Below are 21,536 nucleotides of genomic sequence, written 5' to 3'. Positions count from 1 at the left end.
CATAGGTATCACAAGGGATAAGAAACTAAGAGTAGTGCTACTCAATGCCAGAAGTCTAAACATCAAGATGCATGCACTCAAAACTCTCCTTAGCATGGAGAACATCGATATCTGTGCAGTAACAGAAACCTGGTTCAAGGCTCCCAAGAGCACCCCAGCACTACCAGGTTATACCTCATACCACGCTTTTTGGCCCCAAATCTTGGACCGAACCACAAAAGGAGGGGGAGTATCAATATTCGTCAAAGATACCCACACCTCCTGGTTGGCGGCACAGCACGAAGAATCAGAGACTATCCATGTGCAACTAACAGTGGGTAAAACTGCCTTCCAGTTTATAGCCTGCTACAGACCACCCTCCCAAACCCAGGAACTCCACTCGGCCTTCCTGAGAACACTGGAAAATATGAAGGTCTCTCCAAACACCATTATATTGGGCAACTTCAACTACCCAAACATAGACTGGGAGCATTACTCTAGCTCTAACACCCTAGCCCAAAGGTTCCTAGAATTTATAAACTCAAATGCTATGGAACAACTTGTTACCACTCCCACAAGAGGGGAAAACATACTGGACCTGATCATCACCAACATAGGGACTCTATGCTCCAGACCAGAAGTGTATCCCTCACTGGTAAGGTCAGACCATAAACTAATCTCACTGGATATTCACATCCTGACCCCACCCCCCTGCCCAGAAAACCACAGTGAAAAACTTCTCTAAAGCAAATTTCACACTCCTCAAAACCGAGGTGGAATCCTTCAAAGCCCCCGGGCCTGTGGAAAATATGGCCCAGACCACAGAATCCTTTATAAACACATTCTATGAACACCTTCGGGAATGCATGGATCATGCATTCCCAAATGAAACCAAGACCCAATCCTCCAAAGGCTGACGTCCTGTCTGGTGGACCCCAGCCATAAACAAACTATACAATAGAAGGAGGAAGCTACTACATGATAGAGCAAAATCCCAAAAAGGGAAGGCATCTCTGATCAGTATTAGCAAAAAACTACGGGCACTCATAAAATCATCTAAGGCCAGCTACAAGAGAAAAATTGCACAGGACACTAAGGATAATCACAAGGCTTTCTTTAGTTATGTTAGGAACCTGGGTGGGAATTCCCAGATATGCTCAGAATTAGTCCAAAATGACAAAAAATACACCAAACCCACAGACATTGCCAACATCCTAGCTGACAGGTTCAGAGCAAACTTCTCCCCCCCACCCCACCAAAAGGGCAAATATCTATCCCAGCAGAGTGCTGCCCCCCTGACATCTCAGATGCTCAGGTAAGAGCTGCCCTCTCCAAAGCAAAAAACACAGCATCAATGGGACCAGACAGTATCCCGAGCTGTGTCCTACATGAACTCCAAGAAGAGCTAAACCCAAACATAAAACTACTGTTCAATCTCAGCCTTACTACAGGATATGTACCCAAAGAGTGGCGTACAGCAATGGTGGTCCCTCTCCACAAAGGTGGTGCCTCAACGGATCCTGGAAACTATCGCCCCATAAGCCTGACTAGCTTGGTCTGCAAAGCTATGGAAAGGATCATCATGGACCTTATAAATAAAGATATTGGGGACCTACAGACACTGGATCCTACCCAGTTCAGCTTTGTTAAGGGCAGATCCTGCCTCTTAAACCTAGTCAATTTCTTTGAAACAGTCACCAAGGCCATTGACGAGGGGAAGGTGGTCCACACAGCCTACCTGGACCTCACAAAAGCCTTCGATACAATACCCCACTCAGGCATTATAGATAAGCTCACCAGCTTAAATATAAACCCCTATGTCACTAGATGGGTTGCAAACTGGCTCAAGGACAGAAACCACATGGTTAGAACTGCTGGAGCCATGTCAGACTCCAAACCAGTTACAAGTGGCATCCCACAAGGCTCAGTCCTGGGACCTCTCTTGTTTGGTATATATTTCTCAGAGGTACAGGCCAACACGGAAGGACTGTGGCTGACCAAGTTCGCAGATGACTGCAAATTGGGTGCCATAATTGATTCTCCAGCTGACACAAGCATCCTCCAAAAGGGCCTCATAGAAACAGACAACTGGTCCCAGAGCCATGGCCTCAAGCTAAACGCCAAAAAGTGTATAGTCATCCCCTTTGGCAAAAACAAAGTGCCCACAAATTACCACATAAGTGGTAATCCATTAAGTACAGAAGAAATAATTAGGGACCTGGGGACCCAAGTTGATAGCAATTTCTCATTTAACAACCACGTGGCCAAAGTGGTTAGAAAAACATTTTATATAGCCCACCTAATCATGAAGGGATTCACATCTAGATCAGGGGAGGTCATCGTGCCTCTTTACTCATCCCTCATCAGGCCCATAATTGAGTACAATGCCCTTTTGGATGTACCTTACCAGACACCTGCAGCAACTGGAAAGACCCCAAAAGTACCTCACCAAGAGGATCAAAGGGCTCAAACAGATGCCATATGCTGCCCGGTTAAAGAAACTCCAGCTCTACTCAGTGGCACACTGCCTGCTCAGAGGCGATCTGTGCCTGACGTATAAAGCCATGTCCAACCCGGAATTAATGGGCATGCTGCACCTCAGAAAATCCAAATCCCATCGAGCTACGCACTCGAGAGACTTGAACCTCAGCACTGAAATAAATAGGACATGCTGGAGGGACAGATTCATAACCCAGAGGCTCCCTTCACTTTGGAATAAAATCCCAGTCCAGGTTAGGCAGAGTCCCTCATTGACTCTCTTCAAGAGGAATCGTGATGAGTGGATGGGGGATCGTAGGTTTACCCCGGGTATCACTTCTGTGTCACTGTTAGACAGAGGCACAGTATACTAACCTTGAAAAAGGGCATAGCAAAATTAATTTAAAATGAGTGGCGAAAGCCAAACACACTCTGGCTAGGCTTATAAATGCCCTAGGGCAGATAGCCTAGTATGAACCTATGAACCTATGAACCTATGAATGATGAGGTCAAAGCTGGAATCAGAGGTGCTGCAGATAAATGGGATAAAATGTCAATGATAGTGTGTGATAGAAAAATGCCAAAGGACCATTAATTTATTTATTTCTTTTTGTTTTGTTTTGTTTTTTTTTCACTAGGTAAGTGGCCCAATCCAAAGGCCCTTTTTAGACATGAACTGTGGCACAAGGTAGAATGTTAACAATTCATTATGTACCTAATAAGCTAGTTAGCTAATAACATTTAGACTGCAGATCAGTGGTTAGACTCTGAACTTCAGCAAAACAAAAAATAAAAAAAAAAGAAAAGAAAAATCACCATGCTTTAAATCAGCATTAGAAAAAACAAAGTACAAAACATGTTTACATAGTATAGTGATGTAGAATATAATTAAACTAAAAAATAAAATATTACTGATAAGCCTAGCTTAAAACATAACAGAATGATTCATTCACATTATAAATGTACAATGCTTATTAAAGCCAAGTGGGGATTAATTACATTGGTAGTCCATTAAATAGATGGATATAACCATTATCTATATAACATTTTCAGGTCATGTGCAATTTTAATGTAATTGATTTTATTTTAAATGTAACATAGTCCATCTCATTTCTGACTTCTGATGGAAGCAAGTTCCAAATACCAAGCATAGATTTTAGAAATTCTCTTTTCCCAGCTCCAAGTCTTGAAGCTAGACCTTACTGATATCAGAGATACCTCATAATATGACATAACATATTAGGAAAAATGTTATAAATGTATTTAGTATCGATATAGATACCCCTTTTGTAACTAGTAAGTTTGCTTTTTCAAGAAATAAACAGAGTTATCTGGGACCAGACAAGCTACAAAGTGACAAATGCTGACATTTTTTTGTAGCATACCATAGTTAGTGGGTAGTTTTAAGGTTATTTCAAGAAGCGTGTACTCTATTTTTGAAACTGTGAGATTCATGTCTTGGCTTCTTGTGTTTTAAGTGTTAGTGAGTTTGAAACTTTACAGGAAAGACAGTAGTCATAAGGAATGCCAACAGCAATCTCCTCACCAAGCCAGAGAACATCAAAGTGCTATATAAATACAAATGAGGTAGCTAAGCAGACCTCCAGATGTCTATGGTTATCTTAAAGTGTTTGGCATTTTCTGTGTATCCTTTGTAACAAAAGATTAAGACTATCATACTACCCCATAAAGATGCACTTTTCAAGTTCATGCTAAAAATAAAATTTGTTTTGTGTGAATAGTTTCCTGAACATACTGGATATACTATGAGAGCACAATGTCTCTAGATTTATGTAAAAGTCAAAACAGAAGGATGCATACATACCTCGTCCAATGACTCTGCATTATACTGGCTTTGTTTCAGTTCTAGAAGAAGGTTAAAACAAAGAGATAAAAAGAAAAACTGCATTACATATTGGCAGTGCAGCTATGCTACATGCAGATCTTGTCAATGTCTGTTGTTATTCCACTCCCCACATATATCCACACACATTATGTGCACATTAGAATAACACAGTTGAGCCATAACACAAGCAGTTCAGTTTAACTGTACTTCCAATACTCAGAATTACCCACAAATCTTCAGTGTCTCTTATATGAGTGTAGTGCAGAAGATCAATTGCTCACTTGAGAAAATGGTTATAGGGTGGCGGAAAAGTGTTACTGTATGTAAGTCGAAACATTTGCATGTTGCTGTTGTTGTTTGTCTTTCAGCTTTTACCGGTAAGGTGTCACCACAGCGGAACTCTGGTCCGCTAATGATTGGCAGTAGATTTTTACGAAACACCGAGGTACCAGCTCGACGCCCAGCCTTCAATGAAAGCACGCCCATTTACGCACTCATGTCTTTTGAATGCTACCCAACCGTGGGGAGGACATGCAGACTCAACACAGAAGGCACTCACAAGCCCAGCCGAGAATCGAACGGGAAAATCTCTTGCTGTGAAGTAACAATGCTACCACCATACCACCGCGGTAATTCGAAACATTTGCATGTGCAATTGGGAAAAACAGCAACCTGATAGGTAAGCACTGAAGAGAAGTATACATTGATTTATTTTGTTGTTTGTATTTGTTGAGTGGTTATGTAGGAATCTGGTAGTTTTTCTTGTCTTATATTTTAATTGCAGTAGTGTTGGGAATCATTGTCTGTGTGCATTTTATGTGTAGTGGTTACAGCTGGTACATGCAGGGAGGTTTTTCCCTTGTTTGAAATGGTGCAACTGTGAAGTTGTTATAATTAAGTTACAAGTGTGTGGAGGGTATACATATATATATATATATATATATATATATATATATATATATATATATATATATATATATATATATATATATATATATATATGGATCTCCTTCATATGATCGAATGTTCATATAATTGAATTTCACATGATCAAGATGAACTATTTGAATCCCAGAAGATTAGAACAGCAAAAGACAATCCTAAAATGTTTCTTCTTGCAGGGAAGTTACAGGTAGACACATTTACAGGTATTAAGTATTCATAATATACTCTGGCATTTTAAGTCATAATGTTTTGGATAGATGTTCAGAAAAAAAATGTACTGAAATGAGTAGACAGATTATGCCTGGCTACATCATTACTTTTTAGTTGTCATATGTGATGTGGCAGAAATGTATATCCACTGATAAAAAGATCAATGGAGATACTCCAAAACAAAATAAGAGACACTGCTAGCATGCAAAGTGCTTTTCATTCACTAGATGCATTACCTGAAATGTTCCAACAGGTGCAATGTCCTGCACTGCAGAATGCTTATAGTGCAGTAAAAATATACATATATTACAAAGAATGGTCAGTGGTATGTTCTCAATGCTTTTGGTTCCTGGTAATGAATGATACCTCTGAATAGTCTCAACCTCTTCTCAGTCAGCTCATGGTAACTATTTACCCTGTTAAACGTGAGAGGAGATTTTATTTCTATTTATTTAGCATTTCATATAAGATGTGGTGAGTCTGTGCAATCTAGGAACTCATTCATTTTAATAATCACATTTCTTTAAAGTCTTGAATAGAGGATAAGCCCTTGTTGCAGCAAGTAGCCTGAACTGTGCCACTGAATATAACGGAAAACTATTAGCACATGCCTATCTGGGAACTCCAGGCAGGGTTTCTTTGCTTTCCACCTTGGCAAGCACTACTTCCAGCTGATGTTATTCCCTTTTGGTCTACCATGTATCGCAAGACTTATAGACAAACTGTTGGTCAACATGACGGAGACCTTACTCTTACAGAGTTTTCTGGGTTTCCCAAATTCAGATTAATTAATATTTCTGCTTCCACCAAGAATGTCCTTGGTAGAAGTCTCCACTGCGGAACTGTCACAGATGCAGTCTTTTGAGAATAACCATAAATTTGAAAAAGATTATTCTAGTCCCAGTGTAAGAGATTTCCTTCATTATGGTGGAGTTAGACACTTTACAGTGCCATCCTTTCTTCCAGAAGAGAGGGCTTCCAAGTAATCTTAGTGCCATAGGTAAGGAAGCAAGAGATTTTGCAAGTTTGCATACAAGTTTATACCATTCTTCACTTATGTTCATGTTTTTACTGACTCGATGATGCAAACTGTTGGAAGTCTGACCAAAGCCTTGGTAATGCAGATGTGACTGCTGAGTTTGACTTCTGGAGGTGCCAGATTTGGGAATGAAAAATTAACTTTGCAGCCAAAGACAGCTTAACCTTCTTAGTGGGAAGGAGTTGGGACTACTACAGGACTGCCACCTGCTGGAAGCTGGACAGTGTAGCAGCAGCAACAGCAGGAAGCTTTGGTCCAGAGATGGTTCATCCTGTCAAAGAAGCACCTACACATCTGTAATTGAATTTTTACGCGTGTGTGTGTGTGTGTGTGTGTGTGTGTGTGTGTGTGTGTGTGTGTGTGTGTGTGTGTGTGTGTGTGTGTGTGTGTTAACTCCTGACCTGGAAAGCTATACTTTGCAAACACAAAAACAAATAACATTTTATACCCTGTGCTATCCCTCCTCTCGTAAATGTACATACTCTACTTGGATTATAAGACTGCAGTTATTTGAAATAGCAGAAAATGCACTCAGGGACTAACAATTTCAGTGAACTCGGATTCCGGACATGACTGATCAGTTAGCTGACATCTATGTGGAGGAATATGTAAGTCACAGCTTCAGCTTCAGCTTGGTTTAAGAGAAAGGGATCATTGGAGGTCTGCATATAGAAATTCCCATATGCATAGGATACTTCAGTGTCTGCTCTGATTGCCATCTGGACAAATATGTCACTTGCCAAATTCTGTTTCTACAGCTGAGCAGCATACAGTGTACAATAAATACAGTGGTGCAGTGGTTAGCATTGTCACCGCACAGCAAGAGGTTCTCTGCTTCAGTTCTTCCCTGGAGCTCCTTCTGTATGGAATCTGCATGTCCTCCCTGCGGTTGAATGAATTTAAAGATATGCAGGTAGGTGCAAGCGTGTGTGGATGTGCCTTCTTTGAAGGTTTGGTGCCAGGCTGGGTAACTCGACACCATAAACATTCACTGCCAATCATTAGAGGACTGGCGTTCTGCTGTGGCTACCCCTAACCTGGAAAAGCCGAAAGACAGTTTAGAAGTGAACGTTCGTGTATAAGTTCTATCATTATCCTTGATTTCACTCTTTTTATCTAGCTCCAGAAAAGGAAAAATAAGGTTTTCCTAGACTTTCTGGTTATCTAATTGGTGTTGTAGAGGCTGCCAGAAAGCCTAGTGCTATGCAGAAGCATTCTAAGTGGGAAACACTCAGTTTGAGTGGAACTTACCTCCATCCTCAAAAGGTCCATCATCTACTCAGGTATATATATATATATATATATATATATATATATATATATATATATATATATATATATATAGGTTCATAGGTTCATACTAGGCTATCTGCCCGAGGGCATTTACAAGCCTAGCCCATAGTTTTGTGGCTTACGCCACCCCTTTAGTATGGGGAACTATACCCATTATTTTGCTGTGCCTCTGTCGAGCAGTGACACTGAGGTAATACCTGGGGTATATCTGCGATCTCCCATCCATTGGTCAAGATTTCTCTTGAACAAGGCCAGCGAGGTGCTCTGCCTGACATATACCGGGATTTTATTCCACAGCATAGGGAGTCTTTGGGTGATGAATCTATCCCTCCAGCACGTCCTATTAATAGCCGTGTCGAGGTTTAAGTCTCCCGCCCTTGTGGCTCTGACGGATCTAGATTTTTTGAGGTGAAGCATATTCATCAAATCTGGGTTTGACATGGCCTTGCATGTTAGGCAAAGGTCACCTCTGAGCAAGCGGTAAGTGACTGAATAGAGCTGGAGTTCTTTCAGTCGGGCAGCATAGGACAGATGTTTGAGACCCTTTATCCTTTTGGTGAGGAACTTTTGTGGCCTCTCCAGCTGCTGCAAGTGTCGGGTCAGATACATTCTGAATGGGGCATTGTACTCAATCATTGGTCTGATGAGTGATGAGTATAGGGAGACTATGACCTCCCTTGATCTAGATGAGAATCCCTTCATGATAAGGTGGGTAATGTAGAAGGTCTTCCTAACTACTTTAGCTACATGGGTGTCGAATGACAGACTACTATCAACCTGGGTCCCCAGGTCCCTGATAACTTCTTCTGTGCTCAGTAGATTGCCACCTATTTGGTAGCTAGGGGTAACCTTGTTTTTCCTGAAGGGTATGACTATGCATTTTTTGGCATTTAACTTTAGGCCATGGCTCTGGCACCAGTTATCCGTCTCTGTGAGACCCTTCTGAAGGATATCTGTGTCAGATGTGTTTTCTACTATGGCGCCCAGTTTGCAGTCATCTGCAAACTTTGTCAGCCATAACCCTCCTGTGTTTGCTTGTACTTTGGAAAAGTAGATGCCAAACAAGAGTGGGCCCAGGACTGAGCCCTGTGGTACACCACTTGTGACAGGCTTTGAGTCTGACATGGCGCCAGCAACTCTGACCCTGTGGGTTCTGTCACTCAGCCAGTTTGCAACCCATCTTGTGATGTATGGGTTAACATTTAAGCTGATGAGTTTTTCAATGATACCCGAGTGGGGTATTGTATCGAAGGCCTTGCCAGATCGAGGTAGGCTGTATGGACTGCCTTTCCCTCATCAATGGCTTTGGTGACTGTTTGAAAAAGTCAACCAAGTTTAGAAGGCATGATCTGCCTTTGACAAAGCCAAACTGGGATGGATCCAAAGTCTGCAAATTCCCTATGTCTTTATTTATGAGGTCCATTATGATCCTCTCCATGGCTTTGCAGATAAGGCTTGTCAAGCTAATGGGCGGTAATTTCCAGGGTCGGTGGAGGCACCGCCTTTGTGAAGTGGGACCACAGTTTGCAGTGCGCCACTCCTGGAGTGCGTATCCAGAGGTAAGACTATGATTAAACAGCTGTCCTAGCTGTGGGTTTAATTCCTCATTGAGTTCATGGAGCACACAGCCAGGGACACCATCAGGTCCCATGGATGCTGTGTTTCTTGCTTTGGAGAGAGCAGTTCTCACTTGGGCGTTGGACATGTTTGCGGGGCTGCAGTCGCTTGGTGTAGATATCTCTCCTTTGGGGGAGGGGAGAAGTTTGCACTGAACCTGTCAGCCAGTATGTTGGCAATGTCTGTAGGATCAGTAATCTTCACATCATTTTGAACTAGTTCTGAGCATATCTGGGAGTTTCCTCCCAGGTTTCTAACATAGCTAAAGAAGGCCTTATGATTGTCTTTTGAGTCTTTAGCTATTTTTCTCTCAAAATTTGCTTTGGATGATTTTATGAGAGCTCTTAGTTTTTACTTATAGTGATCAAGGGTGTCTTACCTTTTAAGGATTTTGCTCTATCTTGTAGTAGCTTCCTCCTTTTGTTGTAGAGTTTGTTTATGGCTGGGGTCCACCAGACTGGACGCTTGCCTTTGGTACAAAGAGTCTTTGTTTTGCTTGGGATTGCCTTATCCATGCAGTCCTGCAGGTGCTGGTAGAAGGCATTTGTAAGTGATTCAGCGGCTTGAGTACTGTTTTCCTTGGCTCGGGGCCTTAAAGGAGACCACACTAGTCTTTAGAAGTGTGAAGTCGGCTTTCGAGAAGTTCTTTACTGTGGTCTTTTATTTCAGGTGGGGGTGGGATGAGGACCTCCAGCGAGATTAGTTTGTGATCTGATCTCACCAGTGAGGGGTATACTTCCGGTGTTGAACATTGTGCTCCCATGTTCGTGATGATGAGATCAAGTATGTTTTCTCCTCTTGTGGGGATGGTGACTAGTTGTTCCATGGCATTTGAGTTTATGAATTCCAGGAACTTTTGGGCTAGGGTGTTTGGGCTTGAGTAGTGTTCCCAGTCTATATTAGGGTAATTGAAGTCACCTAGTATGATGGTGTTTGGTGATACATTTATCCCCTCTAGTGTTTTCAGGAAGGCCATGTGAGGTTCCTGAGTTTGTGAGGGTGGCCTGTAACATGCTACAATTTGCAGAGCAGTCTTGCCTATGGTTAATTGCACCTGGATGGTCTCTGATGCATCGTGTTGCCACCAGTCTTGAGGTGTGGGTGTCCTTGATGAATATGGATACCCCCTCCTTTCTTGGTATTGTCCGGATTTTGGGGCGGGCATGATAAGAGGTAAAACCTGATAGTGCTGGGGTGCTCTCAGGAGCCTTGAACCAGGTTTCTGTCACTGCACAGACATCGATGTTCTCCATACTGAGAAGGGCCTCGAGTGCGTGCATTTTGAGATTTAGACTTCTGGCATTGAGCAGCATTACCCTTAGTTTTTTCCTTTTTGTGTTCTAGGGTGGTAGGTTTAGAATTTGAGCCTTGCCTAAAAAGGCACTATGGGGTGGCAAGAGCCTTTGCCAATATCCGGAATCCCAGGGTGACAGGTGCAAGCCGTCCCTTGAAGCAGCGTGGCTTGTCCAGCATGTCATCCCAGGCAGACAGACATTAGATCCCCTTTGAATGACACCAGAGTTTAAGCCAATTGTTAAAGCTGATCATCTTATCTCTGTATTGTGGCATCATTCTTGGTGAAGGTAGAATACTGCTCAAGGTCAGGGTCATACCTGCCTGGGCTACATAATCAGAGAGCTCCTCAATGTCTCTTTTCATGTAGTCCAAGGAGGTACGTCTCAGGTCATTTACACCAGCGTGGACAATGACTGAGTCGTATTTGTACCTGCTGTTGAGAGACCTGAGTGCTTGCATTATGTGGCGGATTCTAGCGCCCGACAGGCAGCTTACTGTGACCTTCTCCTTACTCAGTCTGGTGAGCGGGCCGTCAGTGTGTCTGACTATGGAGTCACCAATGACTAGTGTGTCTGGCATTGTGTTTGGCCTTAAGGGCTGTGACTGTTTGACACTCTGACTGTGAGGTCTATGTGTTGCAGGTGTTGTGTTCTGAGGTGGTGGTTGTTTGGGTGTCTGCTTTGGTGGCCTCTGCTGTTTTGGTAGATTTTTGATCAGAGCCCGAGTATGTCTTTGTGTGTTTATGTGTATGATTTGAGGTTGTGATGGTACTATGTGAGACTGGGTCTATAGTGTGTGTGGTAACCTTCTCCTCCTGACTGGTCTTGCCAGTCCTATGTTGAGAGAGCTCAGCCTCCAGTTTCGCCGTATAGTTGCATCTCTCGCATGTATTTGTGTTTTGTGGGAGGAGGAGAGGGTTGTCTGTGTACATGAGGCAATTGTAACATTGCCTCAATATTCCCAGGTTCACCAGCTGAGCAGGAGAGGACACTAGCAACTGATCCCTCGACATGCTAGAAGGACTAGACAAAAACTTTAAAAGAGATTCCGGGGAACGTGGGTGACCGAGAAATGGGGGTTTGCCTTTTTGGGGTGCTATCTATAAGAGTGCCGTATCAAGGTAATAAGTACTGTAGGAGCAAGTGCTAGGTTTAACAGATAGAGAAAAGTCTACTTGGAGTCAAGTAGAGATGATCTTTTTAGGTATTAGAGAAAGTGCTAGTAACAGGGATGATTAAAGGTAAGATTGAAAAGAATGCACTCTGCAGTGTGCACTAGAGAAGTTAGATATGAAAGTAGGTAACTTGAGTTTTACCTGTTTAAAAAGTTAAGGTTTAGTGGAGAGTTTCTATTTTTAAAACAGCAAGATGGACTGAAATGGGTGTATATATATATACACACACACACACACACACACACACACACACACACACACACACACACACACACACACACACACACACACATATATAGTTATGTGTGTGTGTCCTTTTTGCATTGCTGAAAGGGGCATTCCTATTATTTGAAGCAGATAACAGCATTAGACTTGGCAAAGGCACATTCCTTTCCAACTATGTTTGATTATATCAGATTTTTTAACTCAGATGGCTCAATAACAGTATGTCCATGTATTGCTGATGTCAGTATCAAAACAAAATGATAAAATGTAGTATTATGTCACACAAGAATAAAATTTTACAAACACAATAATATAATTAAGAATTTCAACCTCTTAAAGTATGTTCTTTGACAGTTTTATGACAGATCCTAGAAAAAGTTTCATAGTATTGCTGTGAAGTTTTTTGTTACCGCTAGTTCAGTTGTGCTGTTTAGAATTTCAAATGTGTCCTGCATGAAGGTGGAATGGTGGAGTCACTTGGCATAAACTCCAGAGGTATATATCTGGTAACAACTCAGCATGTAGGTTGGCCTAACTACATTTCAGAAAGAAATATTGTTGTAGATTACTTGTGTTGTTAAATATACATCACAACTCCAGAGATCATACCACACATCATGGCTAAACTTCCTAACATTCAAACTTGACTGGCTTTGTAGTCAGTCCTATTCACAACGGTAGTGTTAAACTTTATTATCGTTATTGTTTCAACATTTCTCATAAGCATCTTATGTACTGCATCGAAGCTGCATTTTTGATAGATCTTACTGCTGGATTATGGATTCATTTTGCAATTATGTTACTTCATTACTCCCACAAATGTTACTTTTTTCCCATTAATGTTGCTTTTTACTTGAGCTATGCTGGTTACTTTTAAGGAATGAGGAATAAATAGATAGACATATAGTTAGAAGACAGACAGATAATTATTCAGTGCAGACTCATATGATTAGGAATAAAGCACATTATTTCATTCTCTTGAGTATGTTGTTTATTTGGGGATAAGCCTTTCTAAAGCCAGCTGTTTCCAACTCCATACATAATTATAACATAAATGTCTGTACATTATGATACTCTCTGGGCTTAGTAAGTCAAAATGCATAACACTAAACAATGTCCTATATCATTTATTGCCCCTGTATCTATATCAACATAACAACTGTTTTTCAAAGCTGTTGAGGGCATAGTACACATACAATTACTGCATAATTTATTTACTTAGTTATTTATTTTGACATTTGTTAACCGGGTATGTCTGACTTAGTGATCGCCCATTTTCAGCAGAGGCCTGGGAGGGAAGCCCATTAAATAAAAATAATTCAATCAGGGAATAGCAATAGTATCCAGAGGTTATAAAATGCAAGAGTGAGACATTTAAAGTTTGATTAAATACATGACGAGAGATATGACATATGTAGTGCAATATCAAGATACGTCAGTATGTAGAGAAGAGGATGCCAATAGCAATTAATGGCGGTTACAAAAAAAAAGAGATTGCAAGTAAAGATCAGATGTGAGAGAAGTACAGGTTAGGTAGCAGTAAAGTACAATTAGTAATTAAAAGAGTTAAGACAAGTAGAGTAGAGTAGAAAGGAGTAGATACTAGACAGAAAAGAGAGGGCAGAGAGTGGGTTGAGGTAGATGCAAACTTTGAGTTAGTTAGGAATTTGGCATGCACAGATTTTAGATTTTAGTAGAGTTTTTTTTTTAATGCTGTTTTGAAACTTTGAGTGTGGAGAAGCTTTCTGATGTTCAGTGGGGACATTCATTCAAAATTATTTTCTCACATGAATTCCTTTATATTCTAATACACAAGCAAACTATTTCCATGAAACATTAGAAAAAATATGTATTGTATCTGTTTCTGCATTTACCTCTCTCCCTCTCTCTGTAACTATATAAATATGTATATATCTATATCTATATCTGTGTCTACATCTACATCTATATCTATATATGTGTGTGTGTGTGTGTGTGTGTGTGTGTGTGTGTGTGTGTGTGTGTGTGTGTGTGTGTGTGTGTGTGTGTGTGTGTGTGTGTGTGTGTGTGTGTGTGTGTGTGTGTGTGTGTGTGTGTGTGTGTGTGTGTGTACCTATCTAGCTAGCTAGTTATCTCTCTATATATAGACAGTTAGATGGAAAGGGTGGGGGAGCTGGCATAATGTTAAAGTGTTTTTACAGACACAGGGGTGGGTGCAGGGTTTAATTCAGGGAGGGGGTTAAGCTTACTTAAAAAATGGCCCACAAGGGCAGTTAGTCTAGTATTAATCTATGAACCTATGAACCTAAGATATGAATATGCTTCTCTTACCTAACACTGATGCATTTATTGTCAGTGGGTAGGAAACATAGTTAAACTCATTACACCTTAAAAGAGGTCCTTTTGTTTGTAGCATGTTAAAGCCTTTCAGATGACTTGAGACTGAAGAGACTATAGCACCACCGTATACGTACCTTTTCCTCTCTTTTTTCTTTTGTGGCGTACAGTCTGTATGATGACCAATATTGTGATGACAGTAAGGCCCGCAAGGATGCCAAGCAAATACCTAGTGAACATACCAGATGCATCACCTGAAAAAGAAATGCCACGTTCTACTTTAGTTCACTCATGCCAGATGCATCACCTGAAAAAGAAATGCCACGTTCTACTTTAGTTCACTCATGCCAGATGCATCACCTGAAAAAGAAATGCCATGTTCTACTTTAGTTCACTCATGCCAGATGCATCACCTGAAAAAGAAATGCCATGTTCTACTTTAGTTCACTCATGCCAGATGCATCACCTGAAAAATAAATGCCATGTTCTACTTTAGTTCACTCATGCCAGATGCATCACCTGAAAAATAAATGCCATGCTCTACTTTAGTTCACTCATGCCAGATGCATCACCTGAAAAATAAATGCCATGTTCTACTTTAGTTCACTGTAGGAATCAAAGGTACGATTGTGACAATCTTCTAACAATCAACAAAGCAGACTAACCCTATTCTTTGGTACTAACATGTCACCAGACTTGGGACTTAACAAATTGACAGAGTTTAAATGTTAATGGATTATTTTAGAGAGAAGTAATCACGTTGATAAAGGTTATGCTGAAGGATGACTTGAACAGGGTTGCAATACCTTTATAAGCATATTGGTTGAACTAATAACTCCTGCTGACCTCAGCTGCCATACTGGTAATTCTCAGCATTAAACTTTCCATCAGGTTGCATGTACAGAAAATTCCATCCAATCCGGTTTCACTGGCCCCATTCTTTAGAGAGGAATTTTCATGTTCCGTTTCTTGTCTTTTCCTCACTGACTGCTACTGATAGCAGTTGTAGTTTGTAAATATTCTCTTTTCCAACCCACTACACTCAATCCTTGGATAGTAAGTATTAACATTTATTTACTTACTATTATGTGTTACTTAGTTTAATTGACTGGAATATCAAGTGTCCAGCTGTTTTCTACCAGGAGAGCTGGAATAGTAGGTTAGTAAGATCACAACAAGCATTGTTTATGCAATTTATCCATAGCTAAAAGGGACCGCGTCAACAACAGTAAAAATAAGATGCTCAGATCTATGTTTAAAGAGAAATTTAATTACAAATATATAACTATAATTTAACTATTAATAAATACCCCAGCCAAAACAACAACTTAGATATCACTTTGTAGCAAGGAAAACTATGTGTTCATGGATAGGAGCAGAAGTTATACATTCCACATTTAGATGTTCCACTCATTTTATTTTATGAATCTGCAAGTTTTTGATGTTAACTATTAAAGGTAGGCTACCCTAATGCCCATTACATTCCTCACTAGAGACAGCTCTCTGTATTACAGATCTGAAAGCATAATCAATAAGACACGGGGCATATCTCAGACAAGTTATTTTAGATGTAGAAATGTATTAAAACTCCAAAACGTACAATAAAACCTATTTAAAGCATGTATAGAATATGTAAACATACACAAAATAATCAGATCATAGTGTAATATAATAAGAGCAAAATAATAACAAAAATGGAAGTATCAAACCCTTAATTAAGAAATCCAATCTAAAATCCATTTCAATCACACAACAACTGAATACTCACAGGCATAATAGATTACATTACATTTGCAGCAAATAGCTTTAGGCATGGGGAAACAAGGAGGCAACCTAGGAATTTCATCAGGAGCACTTCTATGACATATTTATTTATTTTCCCCAATAAACTATTGTTGCTGTCTTGATGTCTCTATTCAAAGCAACCAAAGTTACAGAACTATATAAGGAAAGTGCTGCATATCATTCAGATTTCCAGGTTTCTGTTTGATAATGACCACAATCTAGATAAGGAATAAAGAAGACCTCAGATTCACTGTGAAAATGAAAACAGGAGGAAAGTCAAGAACCAGCAGCACAATTATTTATCTGCAGGAGAATGCTATGGTTCAGGTGTAGCTTACCTTTGAAGGTCTGCATTGCAAAAATGTATTATTTTATCCTGGCAGGCAGCCAGATAGTTTGGGCAGTGAACAACTTTGAGGGACTAAGGAGCATTTGTTTGAATCAAGTTGAAATAATTTAATAAACTGTGTGTTTATGTGAAACAGAGCTGATATATATATATATATATTATTATTATTTTAAATGTATGCCATTCTGGCATTTCAAATGTATACAGCCAAAACGTATCGATACTTGTATACATGTGCTGTCTGTGAATGAAAGTGACTGACCATCATATCATTTGCTCAAGTTAAGCAGGCACGATTCTAACACTGAATGTCTAATGTACATTTGTGTAATGAAAGCTGGATCTGTGTTTGGCCATGGTGTGATCATTGTTATTTTTATTAAAAACAGACATCAGAGGCATGTATAGTTAACAAAGTGGCTGTAAATGGTAGGTATCGGGCTGTTTGCAGATGAAAGTGACTGACCTTGGGTTGGGAGGGTGGCCTAATTGTTAAGATATTTGCCTTACAAACACAGTTTGCAGGGTTTGAGTCTCACAAGGGGTAATTGGCTAGGCTTGCAAGGGCAGTTAGCCTAGTACTAACCTATGACCTTATCATCATTTGCATAAGCTAAACAGTCTATTTTGACATTGTATGAGTAATATTTATTTGTGTGAAGCACATTGGAATATTTTATTGAAAGTGCTTGCAAGAAACAAAATAGAAAAACATTATATGTTCATTATTTTATCACAGTCAGATATCAGAGGTGTGAAAAGGTAACAAAATGGCAAAAACTGCATAAGGACCATATATAGATGAAAATGACTGACCTTGCTGTTGGCTTATCTGGTTAATTAATCTGGTTTAGAGGACTAGTGTGCATTTGTGTAAGTGTGTTTGGATTCTTCTTATATGGCTACTATGTGTCTGTATAAAACAAACTTGAAATATATTATGGTGCCCATTGTTTTTCCCGTAGTCAGACAATTGAGGTATACACAATCAATAATCTATATACAATAGCTGGGTATGTGGTACTGACTTTCGATACACATAACTAAAAAACAACCAAAGGTAGTGCCAGTAGGTAAACTAAACTAGAAAAACACGGATAACCAAACAAAAAGAAAATCTGACAAGGATCACAGACAATATATATTTTTTCTAAACCCTGTTAGCTTTCACAGATCCATAGATGTATATTAAGCTAATCACCACTAGGACCTCTATAAAGCTAGCCATACAAACCAAATGTGACCCACAATTTTTATGTTTTAAATGTTTATAAAGGAGTGATTTTTGATTATGACATGATTTACTGTCTGCTGCTCTCCATCAGATACATAGACACCAGGCCAAGATTGCATTTCCAATTTTCCATCCAATTCCCCAAGTTACTCTTAAATAAGTTTATGGAGGTACTTTGCTTCACACTGATAGGGAGCCTATTTCAGAGAATGAGGATTCTCTGAAGTACATATCTGTCTCTCCATGTCCAATTTATGGCACAAGCAAAATGTGATGCTTTTTGTCTTGTGGATGTGCAAAAGATTCATTAGATCGGGATCCAAGGATGACTTGCATGCCAGGAGTAGGTCACCATTCAGTAGTCTGTATGAGGCTGAGTGTAGAGATAAGGCTTTGAGGTGATCCCACATAAGACATTGTGCTTACTTCCTATATTCTTTCTGTAAGGAACCTTTGTGGACATTTCAGTTTCTGCATGTGTCTGGTCAGTTACATACTAAAGGGGGCAATATACTCTACAATGGGTCTGATAAGGGCCAAATACAGTGGTATGATGACTGCTTGGGACATAGATGTCATGATCTTATCTAAAGTTAAGCAACACAGAAGGATTTTCTTACTACCTTAGACACATGTTGGTTGAAGGCTAGATTACTATCTACATCAATTCCCAGATCCCTGACTATTGAGTCAACTCTTAGAGATGTTTAATTGATGATGTAGTTTACCTAGGTGGCCAACTTCCCAAAAGGTGCTGTAATGCATTTTTTTGATGTTGAGTTTTAGGCTGTGATTTAGCAGCAGTCATTTGTCTGTTTTAGACCTTCCTGTAGAGTATTTTCATCTGGGGAGATTCTATAACTGCTCCTAGTTTGCAATCATCTATAAACTTGGCCAGTCAGAGGCCTTTGACAGTCGCTTTGACTACTGAGAAGTAGAAACCAAAGAGGAGTGGGCACAGCATGGATCCTTGAAGGACTACATTGGTGACAAACCTCTTTGTGTAGGTGGCATCACCGATCTTAACCTACTGGATCTTATCCATGAACCAGCTGGCTTTCCAGTGCATTATAGTGGGGTTTATGCCTAGTTCCATAAGCTTGTTAACAATGGTTAAGTGAGGTATTGTATCAAATGCCTTAGCTATAATAAGGTAGGCAGTTTGCACCACTTTATACTCATCCATTGGCTTAGTGAAATTTTCAAAGTACTCCACCAAGTTCAGTAGGCATGACCTTCTTTTGATAAAGCCAAACTGGGATGGATCCAGTATCTAGATGTCTCCTATGTCTTTGTTCATCATTTCCATAATAATTATTTCCATGACTTTGCAAATATGACTAGTCAGACTAATGGGTCTGTATTTTCTGAGATCTGTTGATGGCCCTTCCTTATGAAAGGGGATGACCACTGCAGTCCTCAATTCTCATGACAGAAAGCCTGTTTTGAGACAGTAGTTAAATAGTGCCTCCAGTGGTCCTGAAAAGTTATATTTTAGACTATTCAGGAGGCATCCTATGATTTTATCGTGTCCCATTAAGCATGTGTTCTTGACCTTAGTAGTGCAGCCAGGATATGTTCTCTTGTTATAGTTCATAGGATCATAGGATCATAGGAAGTTACTAGTCAAATGGCCCTAGGACCCTTACAAGCCTAGCCAAGTTCATATGTAGGTACTATCCTTATTTCCATGAACAACCTATTGCCCCTGTCCAAGAGAGACACAGGTGGAACCCCCAGGCTGAATTTATGTTGCCCATCCAGTTTTCCAGATTGTGTTTGAAGAAGGCCAATGAGGTGCTCTGTTTGACAAGAAGTGGGAGTCTGTTCCAAATGTGTGGTGACCTCTGGGAGACAAATCTGTCTCTCCAGCAAGTTCTATTAGTGTCACATACCAGGTTAAGGTCTTTAGAGCAAGTAACCCATGTACATTTGACTTGCGGATATGCAGCATTTCCAATAAAGCAGGGTCAGAGTTTAACTTATATGCAAGGAAGAGATTGCCTCTGAGTAGTTTGCATGAAACAAAATAAACTGACAATGATTTCAGATGATCTACATAGGACAGATTCTGAAGACATTGCTGCAGGTGCTTGGAAAGGTGCATACCAAAAGGTTGTAGGGGTTATATTTGAGGGTATTTTTTGAGTGATGGCAGGGGTTCAGTAGGGGATAAAACTGAAACTGAATTTGTCAGCCAGCAAATTTGCTATATTTCTTGGCTCCATTAACCACCAGTTCATCACACTGCTTTGTGCGGCCTCTGAAGTTTCTGATATAGCTGAAGAAAGCCTTACAGTTGTCTTTTGCCAGGAGCCTATCTTGAACATTAAGCTGGTGTTATTTGACCTAATTAGCCCTCTGAGGCACCTGTTTATTTTGAAGTGAGAGCTCATCTTTATGGAAGTTACACTATCCAATTTTTGCCTTGATTTTTATCCTTTTGTTGTATATGCTGTTTAATTTGAGATGCCACCAGGGCAGCTTGTTTTTGGAATTAGTTATGGGCTTATTTCTGACAAGTACAACAGCTTCTAAGCAGCCATTGACATGACTGTACAGAGTTTCTATGAACAATTCTGCATAGGCTGTTGGGTTTACTGGGTTTGGAGGGGCAATGACTTTGACAAACTATCACTTAATTAAAGATAATTTGGCTTCATCAGGCATATAAAAATACAACAGTGGTCAACCATTTAAATACAATTACAAATAAATCATAGGACCATAATCTACCAATACTCATCTTCTAAGCTTCCTTGTTTTTAATTTAGGTTTAATTGATGCATGTCCATTTAATCCAGCATGCTTATCAGCCCTAAATATTAAAAATAACTGATTATGCTGTTATGATTAAGTGAAACTTTCATTTAATTGGCTTTGCTGAACTAGTGTGCAATTGTGTGAAGCAAATTTAAATAATTTAATGTGGTCCTTTTTTTAAATAGTAATCAGACATCTAATGTGCATGCATCCTATTCTTCTTTCGGCTTTTTCCCTGTTAGGGGTCACCACAGTGGATCACCTGTCTGCTCATGATTGGCAGTGGAGTTTTACAGTGTTGAGTTGCCAGCCCAGCACCCAACCTTCCACAGAAGGCGCACACACACACACGCACACACTCACACCAATTTAGAGTGTCCAATCCACCTATAGCATGTCTTTGGGATGTAGGAGGAAACTGGAGAACCTGGAGGAAACCCACACGACCACAGGGAGAACATGCAGACTCCACACAGAAGGCACCCCAACTGAGAATCAAACCTGAGAACCTCTTGCTATGAGACGGCAACACTAACTGCTGCACCACCATGGCCGCCCCGTCTAATGCGCATGCATACATCAATAATATGTCTGCAAGTGAAGGGTATGGAAACTGTATGTGGATAAAAGTGACTTATCCTTGCTGTTGGTTTATCACATTTAGTCAATCACTAAACTGCTTGGTAGGAGTAGTGTCATACAATTTATTACATTTGCTGAAAATGGCATAAATGGTACAAGGTTATCATTGCTGTGTCTTATCGATAACCATGGTATAGATTGACAATACATTCTTTCCATCACAGTCAAACATCAGGACTGTACACAGTAAGTGGCTGTCTTTGGTGATCTGAGCAGGTTTCATGGGACAGCAACTGTTCACTTGCACAGTGGAACAATAAATAATGTTGTAATCTCCCAATCCTTCAGTCTGTGGTTGAGTTCTTTGTTGTGGCTTCTTCTACATGGACTCTGCATGTCCTCACT

General features: G+C 40.2%; 1 protein-coding gene across 1 annotated transcript in view; it reads right to left on the bottom strand.

The window, feature by feature from the left end:
• The window catches only part of LOC122807988, a 163,212-nt gene that overhangs the window by 76,106 nt on the left and 65,570 nt on the right, over positions 1–21,536 (bottom strand). The window contains exons 6-7 of the mRNA XM_044079007.1: positions 14,556–14,672; positions 4,283–4,323 (exon numbers count right to left, since the gene is read on the bottom strand). Of these exons, the coding sequence (XP_043934942.1) occupies positions 4,283–4,323; positions 14,556–14,672 (158 nt within the window). The remainder of the gene's footprint in view (positions 1–4,282; positions 4,324–14,555; positions 14,673–21,536) is intronic.

This window comes from Protopterus annectens, chromosome 8.part0, assembly GCF_019279795.1.
Source record: "Protopterus annectens isolate FY-2018-M chromosome 8.part0, PAN1.0, whole genome shotgun sequence".
NCBI classification, from domain to species: domain Eukaryota; kingdom Metazoa; phylum Chordata; order Ceratodontiformes; family Protopteridae; genus Protopterus; species Protopterus annectens.
The sequence above is the reverse complement of the archived record's forward strand: the minus strand, read 5'-3'. Positions and strand labels throughout refer to the sequence as shown.